The sequence below is a fragment of the Oreochromis niloticus genome, linkage group LG18, assembly GCF_001858045.2.
Source record: "Oreochromis niloticus isolate F11D_XX linkage group LG18, O_niloticus_UMD_NMBU, whole genome shotgun sequence".
NCBI classification, from domain to species: Eukaryota; Metazoa; Chordata; class Actinopteri; order Cichliformes; family Cichlidae; genus Oreochromis; species Oreochromis niloticus.
The window spans coordinates 19,029,183-19,050,346 of record NC_031982.2 but is presented as its reverse complement, the minus strand read 5'-3'; the positions used below and the strand labels follow the sequence as shown (position 1 = coordinate 19,050,346).

Below are 21,164 nucleotides of genomic sequence, written 5' to 3'. Positions count from 1 at the left end.
CCACATAAAAGTATTTTTTTATCACACAAGTTTTCATAATTAAACATCTTTTAACTACTTCTGTTTTAATATCATTTTAACTGTATTCAAAACCTGTCACATTTATCCCCTCCAATGTAAAGGAGGGCATAAATTTTGGACTTTTAGCTGTATATTCATGGATTTAGAGATTTTACTACTCCTGAAAAATCCCCCCATGTCTATTCATACTACACCAAAGTAATGAATGTTCAGTTAAACTTCTTTATCCTGACAGAAAGATGAGTTTCCTTTAAGATTTTTCACTTAAGAGTACATTGAATATAAAATGAGTTTGATCAGAATCAGAATCAGAATACTTTATACTTTATTGATACATAAAGTACTTGATACTTTATGTTCTGTACCTGGATAGTCAAGGTAATTGAGCCCCCATTTTGGGTGGCATGCCTGGTTTTAAATTCACAGGCAGGGTAAAATTCTGAAAACTATGTCCCGCAGGGGATTATTCATGATTTGAAGACTTAACGGCGCTGCAAACAAAACTGAACCTCCACTTCTTCGCTTGTTGTTGTTCACTTGTTTCAGACTTTCTTAGATGTGCAAATCTGAGATGCTCAAATCAATCTCTTGCCACCTCTGTCTCTACTTAATGAAAGTTTGCCTCAGCTTACAACAGCTCAAGATGTGCCAGGTTAAATGTGAAGGTAATTAACACCAAGGCACCATTAGATACTACATCACAAATCCAGTCCCTGTCATCATATTACCAGTAACAGAATCCGGCCTGCGCTCTGATATCGTTGAACATTTTCAGTGGTGACAAAGGCACACACAGCTTCCTCATTCTTCTGCTTATTTATAGGATTAAAACCCGCTCTGATCTCTGAACAAAAACATAAATCTATCAATCCACCTCTCTTGATAGTTCATTCATTTGCAGTAGTTGTAGTGAATAATAAATCCACTTAATCTGCTTATGATTAGGCTGAGAGGTTGACTGAGCTTGCAGCAGACTGTTTTCCACAACAACCACTGTGACAGCTGCTGTCCCCAGCTCATCAGGCCCAGAATTAAGTTATGACTTCATATTGTTCATATTGTGGAAAGGCCTAGAATCCAGTAATACTTTAAATGTATCCTTAGTGAAGTATTCACTTGATAAACTTCAGGTTGCAGTGCACGTTTTTAATATAGACTCTCAATTACATTTTAGGAAAAAATCATTCTGCTTAAAGTGACTAAAGTTAGTGTTAACCCTTTTGTCCCCAAACTTTGGCTTCCATGTTATTTTCTTACTCTTCCAGTGTGGGCTTTCCCCCCAGTGCCAGTGACTGACAGCAGCAGGTAGCCTGGACCCTGATTTAAACTCCCAGAAACTCTAGCAGACGGTAATCCACTGTTGCTGCTTTCCTTTGCTTCATCCTCTCCTGGCCACTGTGTTTAGTTTCCATACTCTAACTAGAGTATGTGTACTGAGGAAGAAAATAGTTTAGATAAAGCTATCCTCTGTGTTGGCATGCAATATGTCCAAACCTTCTACTGCACTACTGTGTCATAAATTAGCACAGGCTGGGTTCCTTGATTTCAAAGCACATAATATACCAAAGCAACACCACGATATATTTCTGCAACATTTTGGTAAATGTTTAAAACTCACTTGCAGACAGTAACCACCGTCTCGTGGCACCTGGCAACAGCCTGGTTATAATTTAGCAACCTAAAGATTAAACACCAAGTAAAACATGTCTTTGTAATGAGACTTTTCTTTTTTTGCTAAATGGAAGCAATGTATACTCTCCAATCCGGTCTCCGTGGCCTTCCACTTGACCTCAGCCATTTCGAGAATAAGGTCATAGCTGTATCATGTTCACAGCTTGAAACACATGGGTGTTACCTTAAGAACAGTTACATGGCAGATGACAAGTGAGACAAATGTTAGTTCTACCAAAGATTAAGATTACTAAGACTGAACAGCAGATGGCAGGCATGTCCTCTCCAAAATACTCAAGGGGCTCGGACAACATTAAAAACAAGTAATAAGGTGAGTAGGATCAAGTAGGCGTAAGCTTCATCCTACCTCTTTTGGAGCATGTAAATTGTATGGTAGAGCGATTTTTTTCTGTATCCGATATATTTTTTATATTACTTATATGTTTGAAATAAAACAATTAAATAAAAAATGAGACAAACTAGCAAAAAAGAAGCACATGATATTTATTTACAGTCTTGGTAGTATTTACAGTATTATAGCAAGCACAGGACAATAGTGGGAACACATGGCAGTGAGGTGCTGTTAAAGAAAACAACTCACCTTAATTATTCCATACAAAAAGTCCTGATTTACAAAAAAAAAAGACTTGATCAACAGGTTAACCTAACACTGCCACTGAACTCTTCTAGAAATGCCAGTCACTGCATGCGATTTATGCAGCTGTTGATGCTGTATGATGTAAAATGATGTTTAATCAATGGACCATGTATATGTGCTGCTCCTTCATAAGTTCCAACAAGACTGTGAGCAGAATCAACTGGTTAGAAAGAATCAGAGCAAGTCAGAGGGGAGAAAGAGACAAAGGACAAAAACACGGAAAACATATATATGACAGTAGTAACACAATGTGAATAAGTCTGTATAAAACCTTTATATTCATTCAGAAGCTGTTCACTAAATACTTTCTTTTTATTGTTATATAGATTTAGGTGTTATAGTTCAAACTTTTGGGCATCTATCTATCCATCTATCTATCTATAATGTCTCTTGTCTAGAGTTATTATTTAACCAAACAAATGGAAAAAAATTGTATACTCCTTTGGTTGGAAAATGTGAGAGTAAAGAATCCAGTTATTTAAGTATTTAAGTTTTTACAAGTTAAGTTACATGAAAAACTACTTGCAAGCAACAGCAAAAACAAAAACAAAGAAAATTAAACATTATTCTTTTTTATTTTAAATAAACATTACATAATCAACCACACACAGAACGATTAAATACACTCAAAATTAGATGTATTTGCCTCTCTACTCAGTCTCTGAAAACAACACGTACTGTAAAGCTGTGCTGAAAACAAGTTCTTTTGGCATGTTTCATATTTCAGCTAATGCTGCTCAATATACAGAACAAAAACATACAGACAAACTTTTGTAACCACAACAAAAAAAGAAAAAAAGAAGAAAACTAATTCACCATTTCAGGATGAAAACATAGCACCTTGTTCCAGTCACTGTGATCCTTTGACTGGTCTTTATAGTGGACAAGAAACCACAGTATGATCAGAAGGTTTGCCATAATGGCACTGCCAATTACAAGGGATGCTCCTGCTTCTTCAGGATGTTAAAGACAGTGCAGTCCCATGACAAAAGAAGTGCACTGTCAGATACAACAGACTGACCTGTCAGCTAACAAGACACATCCACAGTTTCACTATATGCACTCGATGCTATACACAATGGCATGGAAATCAAAAATACTGTACATCCTATGTGCTGGTAAATATGTGAAAGCAAATCTGGTGGTTAACATGAGACGGCTTCTAAAAAGAGCAAATGCTAATCCTTATTACTAAGGCACTGCTTATAATAAAACGACTAACATTAGACGCTACCATGGCGTGTAAATGTGGAGACTATCAAAACTCTGTGTTCAAAGCTGAGCTCCAGTGTCTCTACAACACAAACTCATCTCATATGGGATACAAAACTGTGACCACAAGAAATGCATGTAAGCACATTTAAGGCCGTGTGAGGGAAACAGACATTTACTGACCAGCGGCAGAAGAAAAAAACAACAAAAAAAAAACCATTATGTGCTTGGCCACAGTGTTTCCTTATAGTCTGCTGAGGACAAATGACAACACAACACAGGCTGATGCAATGCTTATCTATAAAGCTAAATCAGGATGCAAGTACATACACACACACACACACACACATTAAAAATGCTTTTCAATCAGTGCAAAAGTGTTAGCGTAATTCCGCAGATGTTAAAATGCATTCCCTCCATAGACACATGCACGCTCAACGTGAGAGTGAAACAGCTTCTAAACACACGAGAGGGTAAGGACACACTCTGAAGTCTTATAGAGGTGGAGGGCTCAAATTATATTCCTGTGAAGAATGCAATAAAACTGGGTTTATATTTTCATCACTAGATCAACTACAAGATTTTGTCCCAGTGTATTTCAGGGTTTAATTGCATTCACCATCTTGCCCCTGGGCATGGCATCTTTACAATAACACCAAAATTAAAGACAAAAACCACATTTTAAGAGGGGCCACACAACACTTCCATTCGTAAAAGTTTATGATTGTTTAATTTTTTTTTCCTAAATAAATTATATCTCTCTATATACCTGTATCAATTAAATATGTGGGGAAATAAATATATATAACGATCTTACTTTGGAAAAATAAAAGTCTTAGCAGAACTGCTGTCCTTATGCAGCACGCACTCTGAAATCAGCCCTTATGATGAAGTTCCATTTTTATATGATCAGTTTGAGGGAAAGCACAAAAAATGGTAACAAGCACACAAAGGATTTGAAAAAGCAACACCTTACTGTTTTGTTCTTTTAAAAATGGTTTCCACCTACACCTGCCATTAAAATCAAAATGCAGTCGAAAGATGCACCTCTAGAATGAAAAAAATGTATATGTATAATAAATATTTACACAAGAGTAAATACACTACAGAGGTATCGATTTGTGTATTTGTTTTTTCTCCTCCACAACTGAGGTAATGCGGAAAACTAGGATTTAAATACATGTTTTTACATCGGTGTTAAGGCATAACGCTGGCTGTGTCCAGCTTAAACAGATTTCAATTACATCTTCTATCTGCATTGGGATTTCTAAGCCAAGTGTACTTGGTGCCCATTACTACGGCTCTGCTTTTGAGGAAAAGCAACTGTCTTGACAGATGAGCCGCAGAAACAACAACACTGAACAAAAATCTGCATTTAGGACCACTAAACACAGACAGCAGCATCAAACCATGTGCATGCTTAGGCTCAAGGAACGCCCAGATACACATAGTGTTTTAGCAGTGCGGCTACTGTATAGTGAACTTTTTAATCATTTCAATACTTGGTATATTTTGCAGGAATTGGATCTAGTAGTAAAAATGTGACCTTTGAAGGAACAAGCAAGATGCAAAAGTGTATTTACATTTTACAAGAGTCAAATAGCACAACTCTGAAATGCTTTTTTTCTACCCCCCCCCCGCCCAGATGACTGAAATTGTTCAGGCAGACAAGATACAATTTGCAGACTTCATGCTGCGGCACAGATTGAGACACTATTCTGTGGAAAACTTCAATTATACTTGCACCGTAATACCCTGTGATGCTCAAATACTCGATTTGTGCGCAGCAGAAGTTGTGATGAACCTTTCGCGTTTCGCACCCATCGTCGCACGGTGGATCTATGATTACACTACACCTCATCGATCTTTCTGTCATACGAGCTTCGGGAAAAGTTCCTACAAGTTGATAAGAAAATTGTGATAACGTGGACGGAAGACATATGGTTTCCCTGATGCCATAGTCTGCCTGATATGACAGGATGAGGCGTAGAGGTGCAGAGACTGTGGTTATTCAATGAGTCCCTCCTAAAAACGCTGAATGGTGTATTAAAGGTCCATGCTAAATTCTCCATGAAGATCATCTAAGGCCACAACGTTCGTTGAAGAAAGTAAAATGTAAACACTAAAAAACAAAACAAAACAAAACCACAAAAAAAAAGAAGAAGAGAAGTGATCACGGCATTGTAGCTTCAGGACAAACAATGCCCAAAAATACAGAACCACAGAGCATTGAAATGAGAGCATATACCTTATGACAAAAGGCACTTCAACAACTACCCCCAGTGCCCTGTTTTGGAGTAGATCCACTATTAATCTCCTGATCGTTTTCTTCCTCTTCTTCTACCTCTTGCCAGCCACCAAGATGGACAGTGGTGGGCACAGAAATGCTGGAACTGAGGCCGCTGTGTGCCTGGTGACCTGAGAATAAGGGTTTAAAGTCTATTGGTTTGCTGTCTAATGAGTTGTAATATCAGGGTATCCACATCAGAACCAGGATTTCAGCACAACAAGAATTTTTGTCACATTCATTTGATTCTGAATTGACACCAACAATATTTATAAAAGTCCTCTGCATGCTAATATTCATAATCTTTGGCTGAATTAAAAATAACAGGTTCTTAAAAATCAGCACTTTCATTTACCAGTGTGTGTGTGCAGGTCTCTCATTGGCACTGGATTATGCCACTGGCCTGAAGTTCTTGGTGGGTGGGAGCTCTGCTGGTGGAGCTGAAGAGACAAACACTTTTCAGTGTGCAGCAGAAAGGGGCGCTACACTTATGGTAATACAAAAGATACTAAAAGCATTACTCTGGCTCAAAATGTGCCTTTCGAGCATCAAATCTGTTAAGCAATGCTAAAAATGAAACCAGCTAGGATGATACATGAGAGACCAAAGTAAAGATTTGGATGTTTTTGCACGTCTATGTGCAAACATATCACCTAAAATTTTGGAGAAAAAAAAAGGGACATTGGACACAGACATATATGTTTTAGAGGCTATAGTTCATGAACAGGAAATTACCTCATGCATGTAGATGGCATGGAGACTCATCTCGGCTGAGGCAAACTCTGACTGCAGTGCATTGCTCCGGACGCGAGAGTCACTGTTAGACATACTGGGAAAAAAATCCAAACACTTTTTTTCAAAGCTGATAACAAGCATTTCGATTTTGTTTGCTTTTGTTTTGTTATAAATAAGCTCAGTATAGAAGTATATAAAATGTAATATTGGAAAATACCTGTCAATTATGGTGCGCTCACTGTGGTACATGGTAGTCTCGGGGTGGACGGAGGAGGGCAGGAGGCCGTGTGACCGCCCACGACTGGTATGCGCGAGCTGAGATGTGGACAAAGAGGCAAGAACGCTGGCTGCAGCAGAAGCAGCGGTACTTGGTGGGATGAGCCGATGGTCTCGCCCTTGCAGTCCAGATGCAGTTATAATGGGGTGAGCCAGGACACTGGCCAAAAGATTATCAGCCTGGAAACAACAAATGTCAGAAAGTTACAAAAAAATAAAGTAAAAAAATTAATGAGAATAGAAATTACAACAATATATTTCATAATGAAGCCATTATCAGTAGTCAAATTTCTAGTAGTTTAGGCATTAAGTATTTATAGGGAAAAACTATTTATAGACTTATTTAAATTAATATAAATGATCCTAATGGTAAGGGATGACTGCATTACTGAGTTTTCTTTTTACATTAGCTGCCTATATCGTTTTTGAGCAAATAAGTAGTTCTTGCTGTTTGTGTTATCGACTTGGTTCCTACCCCAGTGCCAGACTCGTTGGACTGCAGCGAGGTGCAGAGAGGCGCCTCTGAAAGCAGCAGCTGAGTGGAGGGGCCGGCCTGTGCATCATGGTGCACCTTCTCCTTTAAATGGCTGATAAACACTGAGCTCTCCTGAGGGGGCTGCCACCGTGGATTCTTTATGGTGAAATGCATGAGGGACAGCTCCGTTTTGCCATTTTCAGCCTGCTGGTACACAGATGCCTCTGTCTGCCCTTCTGACAGCCACTGCAAAAACATCAATAGACATATCACCTTTTTGATATCATTTTTTTTTCCACAGCCTTCATTCACTGAGACATTTGTTTATTCAGTCCTGCCAGACAAAAGGAATGGGTCTTACTGTTGGGTTTCCATGGCGTCTGATGTCCATCTGGGCAAAGGAACAGATGTCTCCAACTCCAACGACCTCCACGGTGAAGTTCCTGAAGAAGTCAATGATTTCTAGAGACTTGTTTCTCAAGAGGAAGATGAGAATGAAGGGTGTGACAATAGGACTGAGCAACTCCTCCAAGATGAACACCTGAGTGGACAGAGATGACATGAATTTCTGGTTCTGTACGTTTCATTTTATGAACACCCTATGAAAATATGACTGCGACCAATCTGACAGTTTTAGCATTACCCAGGTCCTGGATTAAAAACCCTTATCACAGCCAGGACAAGCACATAATTTCAGTCTGACTTCAGTGTGACAAGTGTGTTCCTATCCACGGAGTTTCTGCATTCCTCACCGCTTTGTACTGGAACAGCTGTGCCACCTCGTCACGGGTCTCACTCTTGTTAGCGTTGCCTCTCCAGTGGTCTGGCATATAGTGAATGTGTGCCAGCACACACTGCAGCAGCTGTTCTGGACACCACGCCATATGCTCATCTGGGATGAAAGACCTGGCGTGGGACAAGTACAAAATGTTAGCATTACAGCCATGCATTATCTACACATATGAGACAAATGGATAAGCAAAAGAGAAAAGCTTTATCATAAAAAGTTAAAAATTCAGGTGGAGTACCTGATGACGAATATCTAATACTTGCTTATAGTGTTAATCCGAGTTATTTAAAGAATTACTTCATTTATTAGCTTTCAGCTGAATAAATGAAATAAAAATAGACAAATAATTTGTAACAGTGTATATTGTAGTTGTTTTTCGATGACTGACTGGGTGGGCTTGCTTTGAGGACTCACCTTGCGATAGTTATAGTCACCCCCAGCACAGTGATAGCAGTCAGAATGTGCTGCACTGTCAGAACATCCTCATCATACACTGTAAGTACGATGAGAACAGCCAGCACTGAGCCTGAGAAGAAGGCAATGTTCTTAGCAATCACAGTCAGCAGTGGCGATGTAAACGAGTTCATGTACTTGGAAGTGGGTTTGTAGCCACGACCCAAACGCCCATGCAGCTCATGGTCCAGCTCATTGAAGTGACGCAGGTATAAACGACCGTAGAGGGACCAGCGGCGTGCGCCCAAGCTCCCAGGTTCTCTGCGGATCACTTCTGTGTAGCTGAAGAAAGCATAGAGCACCTGCCACACTAGGATGAAGGGACATAGCAGTAAATTGGCCAAACCCATCAGGAGGATGACCCTGCTGAGCTGCTGGGCAAGCTCCAGGCGGTTTCCACTGCGCTTGTACTTGGGGTGCAGATTCCACTTATTCTGAAAGAGTGAGCCAGGGCCCCAGAAAAGGATGAGTTCAAAGTTGTACTTCAGACCCTGGGTTAGAAAGACCACATTGCCCAGCAGGGGGAGCTGCAGGTGCACCGGCAGCAGGGATTTGTTTATCATGGCCACCATGTAGTTCTTAAAACGTAGGATCCGGTGATAAATATCAAGTTCTGTCAGCTCTTTCTTGTGAATGCACATTTGCTGTTCCCTCTGGAGGCTGATTAGACGGTCTTGGACTTCCTGCCATGTGTAGTTGCATAGTTCATCCTGGGAGAAAGACACAAGGAACCCACTCGCATTGAGACAAAGCCACAATTTAAAACACAGAGATTTATCATCTCTCTTCATACCAATGAACATGAGTCAAAAAAATTTGTTTGAATGACCTTAATACTCATCTCAAGTTGGTGCACTCACCATTCTGATCTTCAGTGCTTTGATGTAGAACTGCCTGATCTCCCAGTAGTTCAAAAAATTGCAAATGACCTTAACAAGACGATAGATCCAGAATATAGCAGCCATGATGAGAAGGAATATGATCCAGCTGTTCTCTTGAATCCTGAACAGAAACAAAAGCCCCTTTCAAACAAGGCTAACTTCATGTATAAATTTATACATAGTACACATTGTACACAATGTAGAGTCATTGTAAAATGTAAAATCTCTTACACAACGTCGGTCATACTTTATGGTTTTTAACTAACTTCATTTATACTTTTACTTGTTTTTTTAAACACTGTTGTATGTATAAAATTCCTGCACTATCTCAGTATAAGGCCCGTACTAGGCATCTGTGGCACTTTTATTTTAACTGTGTTGTTTATTTGTCGTTTATTGTAGACTGTACTATTTTTACTCTTTATCATGCTGCAGTAACACAACAATTTCCCTTGCGGGATTAATAAAGTATTCATCTATCTATCTATCTATCTATCTATCTATCTATCTATCTATCTATCTATCTATCTATCTATCTATCTATAATGACAAAGATCTGTTGTTGGCATCCACAGGCACACATTCCCCTTTCCTCTACTGACAATTTAAGTTGGCTCTTCATTATCTAATGCCATAATATTTATATGAAGTATGCAACAGCTGATCATAGATGGAGTAATCTAGTAAACTCCAGTTTACATGTTTTTGGTGGGGGGTGTTTGAAGTACAGTGGTGGATGTCAGCTCATTATATTCTAAATTTAAGGAAACTCTTTAATGTTCCCATGTGTCTAAACAAACATTAGCAAATTTCAGTGCAACTGTAAAAGCTCTTTATGAGGTAACATTCAGATGTATTAAACAAAATACAATCTTGTTTTCAGTCCGAGCGTTTTAAAGCTGCTTTATGGGGGAAATTAGATATGGGGTATGAAGAGGACAGAGAGAGTCTAAACTGTGGGACAAGTTGTTCCCAAATTAGAAATCCAAGCAGTCGGACGTCATTGACTTTGATATAAACAACTATTGAGCTGCAGTCAAGCTGAGTCTAGGCTACATGTTGTCAAAAAAAAAATGTGACAACACAGGAGTGGTGGGAGGGGTAGGTGGGGGGCTTACTCCTGCAGTCAGCTTGTGAGGTGTCATGTGGTAGTCAGCTCGCTGTCCCAGCCAAGCTGTCAGCATCTCGGTTGGCTAGCTGTACCTCACCATAGCTATCAATTACATCGCTCTGTTCTCCAAAGCCAGGCTGAGCTCTCAACACAAACACCTCCCTCCAAGTAACCATGAGTTGCAGAAATGTTGAAGCTACCAATCTCAGGGTGAATTAAACACCAAAAATGAAAAAAAAAAAAAAACAAAAACCACTGAATGAAATATATAAACCAATCTAATTAATCTTATGACGAACCATTACCTTGCATTACAAATACAAGTGAGTTCTAACAGATTTCTAGATTAAATAAGGAAACATGCTGGTTACAGTTAAATAGTTTTTTTTTCTTTTCTCAGAGTATGTGACTGTATCTTGCACTCTGAGCCACATCGTATACAGCCCATAAAGAGATTTAGTGTGAAAGTCTAATTGCGGCTGTATTAAGTCAGACAAATGACATCCCTCTAAAGGCCTGTCTCTAATCCTGGACTCTGCTTGAGAACAAAGTGTCTAATCAAACTTCCTGGAATGTGCATGACTTTTCATGCCTGTACATTCTGTCAGATTAAGTCAACTCATCCTTTTCCCACGAGAAAAAAAAAGAAAAACAATCTCCTTCAGACACCTAAACTGTCTGTAGGATTGTAATTTGCCATCATTACCTTGCAGTGCACTCCTGAGTTGGTAGGATGGCATCTGGCAGTGTGACTTTGTTCCGGTCCAAAGGGTTCTGGATTGGCCCTGTGTGGTTGACCGCTCGATTGGCAAACAGGACATCGTATTCCACGCAGTTGACAAGGAACGTTGTGAATGTGACAACAAACAAAAGCTGACTGTGAGGGTGAGATTAAAAAAAGAGAGTGATTAGGTTTCACACTTAATGAAAATACCAAGAAAACCAAAAGATAACAATAAAAACTGTTTAATGTTTAACTGCTATAAATAATTAGGTTATAAACAATACACTACAACAACTGATCAGTGGATAACACTGTAGTTAAGGAAAGTCGCCCCATCTGATAATCACCAGGAATAACAAATGTCATACAGGCATGGCAGCAGCACAAACAGCAGGAGTATAAAAAATATGTTGCATTAACATGGCAGCTGGTGAAGGGATTAATCCTAACAGAAAAAGTCATAACAGAATAAATGACCACATTAAAAAAAAAGATACAAAATAACATTTAGAGAAGGAATTGCTTTTTTAAAAAGGATTGTCGTCCAAGGCTGGGGTGCACTTAACTCACAGACACATACACAAGGCCAAACAAATTTCCTCTTTGATCTGCAAACACACATCAACCTAATGTTTTGCATTCAACGTGTATCACCTGCAATCATGGTGCAATATTTTAGCCACATCAACATAGTGAGTATTTCTGTGCAACTCAATACTTACGCAAGTTCAAAGAACTCGGACAACATCATACAGGCAAAGCCATTTTTTTGATGAAAATGATAGATGTGAACAACATGGTTAAGGAAAATTTTAAACAGCCCTACAACGGGAAGACAATTATTTAACTATAAGTATTTAGGTGTGGACATTCACTATAAGTAAGCTGACTGCACAGTGAAGCGATAACAATCTTCAGTGTAACGCAATATCTAAGTATTCATATTTGATCCCATAGCAGCAGCAGAAGTGACATTCAAATGATGTAAAAGGGATCATTCTGGCTTTCACCAGTTTATTCACAGAGTTTAAAAGGATATCCTTGTAAAGAAGTTATCCAGGTTCTTGATATGGTGCCATGAGTCTGAAACAGAAATGAGACCATCAGAAAGGGAGAAGTCTTCTACAACTTACTTAACCTCTTATTTTGTTGCATCATTTGCCAACAGCCAGCCAGGCTTATTAACCTTATCAAGTACAAAACTTTAACATACATTAGAAACCACTTTTAACTTAAGCAATAATATATTGTTTACCTTTTAGGCCCTCAGGCACGTGAACCAGTAAATCTTCCTCTCCTGGTGGTGAGTCCTCCTCGTAGTCATCAATTCTCTGATACTCCTGGTAAGCTTCAAAGTTGGCCATTGTGCTTCACATTCTTCAGGTCACCCCTCCACAACTAACGAGCTACTTGTACTAAATACTATACGAAACGAAAGCAGACTAGCAACCACAACTACATCCTGCAGCTAGCTACTTAGCAGCTCGAGCACTCCAAGAAGAAAGGATAGCTACAGCTAACATTAGCCTGCTAACCTGCTCCACTAACGGACGGCGCTTGTGTAACCCTACACGACCATGATGACAAGTAAAATTCTGCGTTGGAGTTAAAAATTCAGCACATGAAGCTTCCGTATAGTTAGTAATGAGCGTCCCTTACGTTCATAAAAGATTACTACCTGAGCCAAAAGACTGTGCAGCGGCTGGCTAACCTGTGAATGATTCAGCCAGTCTTGTAGTCAGGGTGACACGGTTTGTTTTGTTCCCGTCTGCCGTCGGCTCATCTGCTGATCTTTATCCCTTTTTTTAGTGTTTGCTGCTCAGAGTCCACCTCTTCACGAGAGCTCGTTTATCTCACACAACTTCGTTTCAGTTACAACACGGCTGTCTTCGGTCGGTTCCGAGGTCCGTTACTTGATTTCCAAAAATACATCAACCTGTGCGTGTGCACTGTTTTTGTCTTTCGCCAACAAATGTCAACAAAACGACTTTGACATCACTTCTGATCACACTGACGCCATTTCCGGGTAGCAATTGTAGTTTTTAAAATAATTTTCACATGGCAGACCCTCTGTTGTCCGACCTTTTCGCTTTCAGCGTCGTCCAAATAGCCCCAAATATCGATATATAGCTTGCTGTAAAGTAAGCCTTTATTCGTCTTGCTTGTGGGTTTCACAAAGCAAAGTTCATATTAAAGCAACGGTCCTAGCTTTCCCGCAGAAATGCATCCTGGGAGAGTTTGAACATGGCAGCCTGCAGAGTCTCGCTGGATTACTGTAGAGCTTAAAGATTATTTTGACCTCATGAGCTTATTATCACTGAAAAAGGAATAAAGCATGCTTCAGTTGCTCAGTTGTAGAGCAAACATCGCTGCTGCACCATTGCGGCCATTGTCGTTGCACTGCCGGTGCAATAAAAGTGCAGACTTATGGAAGTTTTCACGGTAGGTTAAAGTGACCGGTAGCTAATTTAGCCAGTGACAGCCGACCTGTAGATTATACCAGTTGTATAATCCCATATATGTGGTACTCGTCACTGTCACACTTGACCTACTTTGATTTCCTTTAGCACTGCCAGACTTATTCAGATCTTTTCTCTAAGAAAAAAGCAGTACCGAGACAGTAAAACAAATCAAAACAAAACCACATTAAAAATATGAAATTACACACACACAAATGTGAGATTTGTCTTTCTAACTTTTGAAATAACTGAGAATTTCAACTAGTGTTCCTGAATTTTTCCTGAACTGTAAGATAAATGTATAAAAACTTCAACATTTGCCCAAAAAATATAGTGAAGTAGCATTAACATACTCAAGTAAATGCATTCTGTTAAATTAAACTTTGTATTTTGGAAGAAAAAAAACAGCAATTTGCGGTTTATAGTCAAATTCCCACATGTAGATAAAGGCTCATCAATCGCTGTAATCACTGCACCTATTAACATGAGCCGTACGTAATCCTAACGCAGTAGAGCAAATCCATTGTATTTGCACATATTATCCCTTTATGGATGTATATACATATATATATATATATATATGACTGACAAGAAAGTTTTATACTGGGCTTTTCTTTTGTGTAACTGTGATTATAGTGCCACTTCATTATAATTGTTAAATACAGGTTCTCTTAACATTGTTTGTTTGTTTTCTTGTTTTTTTCTGTCTCGTTAATTTCTCTTGGTTTGCTTTGTATATATATATATGTATATATGTGTGTGTGTGTGTGTGTGTGTGTGTGTATGTATATATCTATTTTATTAATACAAAGTTGTCAATAAAATATATTTAAAACAAAAATTTTGTTTCAGTTGGGCCACATTTCCTCGTGCTACTCAACTGTAACACAGGGAACGAATTCATTAAAATTGATTAGCTGATAACGGCCAGGATTTTTGTTACATTAGTGTTGCAAAACCTTCATGATTTTGATTCCCTGATTATATTTCTGTCCTGGTCTGTATCCAGGTGGTACACATCCCCAGGGTCTAATGCATACAGCTCCTCACAGCAGCGTGGCGGTGCTGTCAGTCGCATTTGGAGCCTGACTCAGAGAGCTGTCCGTCAGTCCGCCACCAGGACATCGAAACCCCCGGGAATAGCTTTGAAGTTTATCCTGGGACCAGCAGTACTTACTGTTTCAGCTCGACTGTTTTGCCATGTAGCCCACTGTGAGGCAGATGTGAATAATAACACCCCCGTGGAAGTTGTAGCCAAAAACCCAGTGCCTGACTTCAAATGGCACGTTCTGTGGGAATTTGTAAAACCTCAGCTGTTCGCTCTCATCTGTGCTGTTGTGGTAAGACTGAATCAGTTTACTGATCAAGAATGTCGGTGAAGCAAAAGATTTTAGCCAGTTAGGGCATTTATGCTTATCATTTAAAATGGATGATTGGGTTTTTGTTTTTTTTTCCCCTCAGCTCGCTTTTGGTGCTGCTATCTTGAACATTCAGATCCCCTTGATGCTTGGTGATCTGGTAAATGTCGTGGCACGCTACCTGAGAGAAAATACTGGGAATTATGTTCATGAGATAAGAGGTCCAGCCCTGAAATTACTTGGACTGTATGGTATCCAGGTAAGTACACGTGAAATCTCACTAGTTGCACAACTTGTGAACATGAGTCAAGCACAAAATAAATACTGCAATCATGAAGTTTGCAATTATCAGCTTTATAAAGCAGTCGTTCTAATGCTATAGTAAGTGCGTTTTCAGTTAACTATATTAAATTGTTGTGTAGCCGTATACACACACATTTTCTCTCAACTTACTCATTTGGAATTTAAAGATCTCACTGTATAATTTATTTATTTAATCTATTTAATGAAAATAGTTTATTTAACTGGTACTTAATTGCCTCCTTTGTGCAGGGACTGTTGACGAGTGGGTACATTGTCCTGCTCTCGAGGGTGGGGGAAAGAGTGGCGGCAGACATGAGAAAGACCCTTTTTGCATCCTTACTGAGGTACACATTCTAAAATATTGACACAGAGGAAATATACATATATATATATACAATAAATGTTATGTATGGTTAGGTGTATAAGTATTCAGACCATGACACAAGTTTTGTAATTTGGGCTCTAAGTGCCCCCCACAGAGAATTTTAACTCAAACCATAAAGACATGAGTCAACTTCAGACTGAAATTTGCATTAACTGTTTATTTACAGACATTTTTCTAACACAGTGACCCATTTTCAAAACATCAAAAGCAACTGGGCAGTTTAAATAATCCAATTACTATGTGTAAAAATTGCTTTCTAAGCAGTTAGTGCAAAATCTTTGATTAACCTTTTGAAAGTCTGCACTTTGATTGTCTAATTTAAGATTCTTGTCGTGGCGTACAGAAGAATAATAAAAAAAAACTGTGTCATAATCCAAATACACACACAACTCTGACTGTCTGGCAGGGATTCCCATAGTTCACATTGTCTTGTTTGCTTTTTTTAAATTCAGGCAAGACGTGGCTTTCTTTGATGCCAATAAAACCGGGCAGCTGGTGAATCGTTTGACTGCTGACATTCAGGAGTTCAAGTCATCCTTTAAACTGGTTATTTCTCAGGTAATAACACAAGAACGATCCAACACTGGTGATTTTGTTACTTAAGTTTTTCTGGTTTAACACTTGCGATTCTTATTTTTTGCACTTTTTTGGTATATTTTCAGGGTCTGCGGAGTATTACACAGACAGTCGGATGTTTTGTCTCCCTCTATGTCATTTCTCCAAAACTCACAGGTTTGACAGTACTTGTCCTCCCCTGTCTAGTGGGAGCAGGAGCTCTCATTGGCTCATTCCTTCGCCGACTATCCCGCTTGGCTCAAGAGCAGGTGTTGTACTATGCATGTTATATTTCATGTATTATAAGCATACAGCAGTTGTCTTAATATATTCGAGATTTGTTCTAATTACTGCCAGCAGATGTTAGTATCTTAAGTTTGAACTCCTATTTTAAAATGCAATAATAAAACGTATGCAGCAGTGCTTAATTTATTAATGCCACTGGCACTCAAAGCAACCAATAAAAAGTACTGCATGAGCTATTATTTGCAAAATTAGTCTAATTTGCTGTCTTACTGTGTTTTTACTTAATGCTGTCAAATGCAAGGTAGCAAAGGCGACAGGGGTGGCAGATGAAGCACTTGGTAATGTGCGCACTGTAAAAGCTTTTGCGATGGAGGAACGAGAGCTCCAGTAAGTGAGAGAATATTTTTGATATACAGGGTGGGCCATTTATATGGATACACCGTAATAAAATGGGAATGGTTGGTGATATTAAAGTCCTGTTTGTGGCACATTAGTATATGTGAGGGGGCAAACTCCTCAAGATGGGTGGTGACCATGGTGGCCATTTAAAAGTCGGCCATCTTGAATACAACTTTTGTTTTTTCAATAGGAAGAGGGTCATGTGACACATCAAACTTATTGATAATGTCACAAGAAAAACAATGGTGTGCTTGGTTTCAACGTAACTTTATTCTTTCATGAGTTATTTACAAGTTTCTGACCACTTATAACATGTGTTCAATGTGCTGCCCATTGTGTTGGATTGTCAATGCAACCCTCTTCTCCCACTCTTCACACACTGATAGCAACACCGCAGGAGAAATGCCAGCACAGGCATCCAGTATCCTTAGTTTCAGGTGCTGCACATCTCGTATCTTCACACCATAGACAATTGCCTTCAGATGACCCCAAAGATAAAAGTCTAAGGGGGTCAGATCGGGAGACCTTGGGGGCCATTCAACTGGCCCACGACGACCAATCCGCTTTCCAGGAAACTGTTCATCTAGGAATGCTCGGACCTGGCACCCATAATGTGGTGGTGCACCATCTTGCTGGAAAAACTCAGGGAACGTGCCAGCTTCAGTGTATAAAGAGGGAAACACATCATCATGTAACAATTTCAAATATCCAGTGGCCTTGAGGTTTCCATTGATGAAGAATGGACCCACTATCGTTGTACCCCATATACCACACAAAACCATCACTTTTGTTGTTCCAACAGTCTTGGAGGGATCCATCCAATGTGGGTTAGTGTCAGACCAATAGCGGTGGTTTTGTTTGTTAACTTCACCATTCACATAAAAGTTTGCCTCATCACTGAACAAAATCTTCTGCGTGAACTGAGGGTCCTGTTCCAGTTTTTGTTTTGCCCATTCTGCAAATTCTGTGCGCCGATCTGGGTCATCCTCGTTGAGATGCTGCAGTAGCTGGAGTTTGTAAGGGTGCCATTTGTGAGTAGCTAATATCCGCCGAAGGGATGTTAGACTAATGCTACTCTCCAGTGACATGCAGTGAGTGCTACGCTGTGGGCTCTTGCTGAATGAAGCTAGGACAGCCACTGATGTTTCTTCATTAGTGACAGTTTTCTTGCGTCCACATTTTGGCAAATCCAACACTGAACCAGTTTCACGAAACTTAGCAAGCAGTTTGCTAACTGTAGCATGGGAGATGGGTGGTCTCGTAGGGTGTCTTGCATTGAAATCTGCTGCAATGACCTGGTTACTGCGTTCACCAGATGTCAACACAATTTCGATCCGCTCCTCACATGTTAACCTTTTCAACATGTCAATGGCTGTGAACAAAGAGAAACTTGTAAATAACTCATGAAAGAATAAAGTTACGTTGAAACCAAGCACACCATTGTTTTTCTTGTGACATTACCAATAAGTTTGATGTGTCACATGACCCTCTTCCTATTGAAAAAACAAAAGTTGTATCCAAGATGGCCGACTTCTAAATGGCCACCATGGTCACCACCCATCTTGAGGAGTTTGCCCCCTCACATATACTAATGTGCCACAAACAGGACTTTAATATCACCAACCATTCCCATTTTATTACGGTGTATCCATATAAATGGCCCACCCTGTACTTCTACCCTTTGTACTTTCAGAAAAGCACTAAATCTATGACAGAGATACAATGTTTTGATTTCCATAATGTTTTTACACAGGTTATATGCATATGAAGTTGACAAATCATGTGAAATGAATGAAAATCTTGGTACTGGGATTGCCATTTTCCAAGGGCTGTCAAACATTGCCCTGAACTGTGAGTGTGTTTTACATTGTTAATTAGTGGACACACTGTTAGCAGCCTGGTACTGCATCTCTTCTGTTATGCTAATGTTTTTGTGTCGTGTTAATACAGGCATTGTCCTTGGAACTATTTTTGCTGGAGGAACTTTAATTTCAAGCAATGAAATGTCTCCTGGAGACCTAATGTCTTTCTTGGTTGCTTCTCAGACCGTTCAGAGGTAAAAACACACAACCTGCTCCACGATGATTTCTCTTTTACAATTAAATGTATTCTTTCAAAAGTAGTTAATTACAAGTCATGCATTCATTTTATGCTCAGGTCTTTGGCCAGTATCTCCATACTTTTCGGTCAAGTAAGTAAAAACTACGATTATCTGACTGCCAACCAGATTTGAAACTAGAGTATTATAATATGTGAACAATTCCAAATGCCTCAAATATTTTGCTGGCAATCTCTAACATTTGCTGCAGGTGGTGAGAGGAATAAGCTCTGGGGCTCGGGTTTTTGAATACCTTGCTTTGCAGCCCACTATCCCCCTCTCTGGAGGAGGACGTATTCCTTACCATTCACTCACAGGAAGAGTGGACTTCATGAACGTCTCGTTCAGGTTAAAATCCTCCTAATTCAGCTCCAAATCAAATATAAGTTTAAAACTACAACTGAGCACAGACATAAAAGTGTGATTTGTGAATGATGTATTGTTTTCTATTGATATGTTTCCAGTTATCCAACAAGACCAGGCCATCAAGTCTTGAAGAGATTCAGTTTGACACTACCACCCTGTAAAACTGTCGCCATTGTTGGAGAATCTGGAGGAGGTAATTTCTGACGTTTCATTCAGTAACTGTGCGACATTCAAACAATATTGGGTCATCTCATAAATGTTTAACCCTGTAGGAAAGTCCACAGTTGCGTCCCTGCTGGAGCGTTTCTATGACCCTACCAGCGGTGTAGTCATGTTGGACGGCCTCGACATTCGAACACTTGACCTTTCCTGGCTCAGGAGCCAAGTTATCGGATTCATCAATCAGGTCAAGGCTGCTGATCATTTCATGATCAATTTTTAAAAAGTATTACTTCCTAACAATTTTCACTGCAACTTCCTTTTTTTCCTCTTTCTTCTTTCTTTTAGGAGCCAGTTTTGTTTGGATCATCCGTCATGGAGAACATCCGTTTTGGGAAGCCTGAGGCTACAGATGCTGAGGTCATTGATGCAGCAAAGCAAGCCAATGCTCACGGCTTCATCACGGGTTTCCCAGACGGCTATAACACCGTGGTTGGTATGTGCTCCCATTTGAGCTTTCACGACTGTTAAGAAACGGTGCCGCTTGTTAATTCTAAACTCCAGATCTTTAAACCCAGGTGAGCGTGGTGTGACATTATCAGGTGGACAGAAACAACGCATTGCCATTGCCCGCGCTTTGATCAAGAACCCCAGTATTCTGGTGCTGGACGAAGCCACAAGTGCTCTGGATGCAGAGTCAGAGCGAGTGGTGCAAGAGGCTCTGGACAGAGCCACAAGGGGTCGCACTGTGCTCATCATCGCCCACCGATTAAGCACCATTCAAGGGGCTGACCTGATCTGCGTGATGAGCAATGGTCGTATTGTGGAGGTGAGAAGGCTGAGTATTCAGGACATACTCTGACCTCCATTTAAATCCTCCAGCTAATTTACTCTAGCTTTTAATGTCAGAGATGTACTTAATAAAATTGAATTCTTTCAGTATTTAGTAATACGTATGGACATACTGGTAGCTTCCTTGTTGAGTTGATTGTGTTATATCAATTTTTATTATATCTAACACCTTTTTCCTTTTTGTTACAGGCTGGGACACATGTGGAACTGCTGAGCAAAGGAGGATATTATTCTGATCTCATCCGCAGGCAAAGAGCTGAGGGGCAAAAATGACCACACCCATATTTGTTTACAGTAGCTGTATAATACTGTATAATGGCGTTTATTTTGAAATGCATAGCAAGACATGTGTGGAAGATTAATTATTTAAAATGTACTGTAAATTTGCCATCTCTGTGACTAGTTTTATGAGAACTTACAAATGTGTATGAACAAATGGACCAATGTGGATCGGCCTGTGATGAACAAATTACACTACTGAATGCGCTGTTATTTCCAGTGTTGTTGATAGAATGATAGATAAATTGTAATGTGTTGGAAAAAATATTAAAATTACTTTTGATGAATTTAAAGTGTTTATTATCTGTTTGTGGATGACAATAAACCTTTCTTGTCATAAAATGTCTAAGAAACTCAACACAGACCCTTACTAGTGATCAGTACTGACATTATTCTAAAATTAAACTCTGG

General features: G+C 39.5%; 2 protein-coding genes across 3 annotated transcripts; one reads left to right on the top strand and one right to left on the bottom strand.

The window, feature by feature from the left end:
- Positions 1 to 2,906: 2,906 nt before the first annotated feature.
- atg9b (autophagy related 9B) lies at positions 2,907 to 13,282 on the bottom strand. Of its 2 annotated transcripts, XM_005476433.4 has the most exons (14): positions 12,550 to 13,282; positions 12,334 to 12,377; positions 12,017 to 12,081; positions 11,277 to 11,447; positions 9,439 to 9,580; positions 8,540 to 9,288; positions 8,088 to 8,241; positions 7,697 to 7,876; positions 7,336 to 7,581; positions 6,802 to 7,040; positions 6,585 to 6,678; positions 6,205 to 6,289; positions 5,811 to 5,980; positions 2,907 to 5,684 (listed from the first exon to the last, which is right to left on the bottom strand). In XM_005476433.4, exons 1-13 carry the CDS (start codon positions 12,656 to 12,658, stop codon positions 5,829 to 5,831), a joined length of 2,430 nt encoding a protein of 809 aa, XP_005476490.1. In that variant the 5' UTR covers positions 12,659 to 13,282; the 3' UTR covers positions 2,907 to 5,684; positions 5,811 to 5,828. The 2 variants fall into 2 exon arrangements, with proteins under 2 accessions (XP_005476490.1, XP_005476489.1); XM_005476432.4 differs by having other exon boundaries at positions 2,907 to 5,980.
- Positions 13,283 to 13,491: 209 nt separating this feature from the next.
- abcb8 (ATP-binding cassette, sub-family B (MDR/TAP), member 8) lies at positions 13,492 to 21,046 on the top strand. Its single transcript, XM_003437862.5, has 16 exons — positions 13,492 to 13,736; positions 14,763 to 15,093; positions 15,215 to 15,370; positions 15,664 to 15,758; positions 16,252 to 16,357; positions 16,462 to 16,623; positions 16,902 to 16,987; positions 18,753 to 18,850; positions 18,950 to 19,055; positions 19,157 to 19,190; positions 19,309 to 19,445; positions 19,562 to 19,656; positions 19,736 to 19,869; positions 19,971 to 20,118; positions 20,201 to 20,451; positions 20,664 to 21,046. The coding sequence occupies exons 1-16, from the start codon at positions 13,630 to 13,632 to the stop codon at positions 20,745 to 20,747; spliced, it is 2,130 nt and encodes a 709-aa protein (XP_003437910.1). The 5' UTR covers positions 13,492 to 13,629; the 3' UTR covers positions 20,748 to 21,046.
- The last annotated feature ends 118 nt before the right edge of the window (positions 21,047 to 21,164 follow it).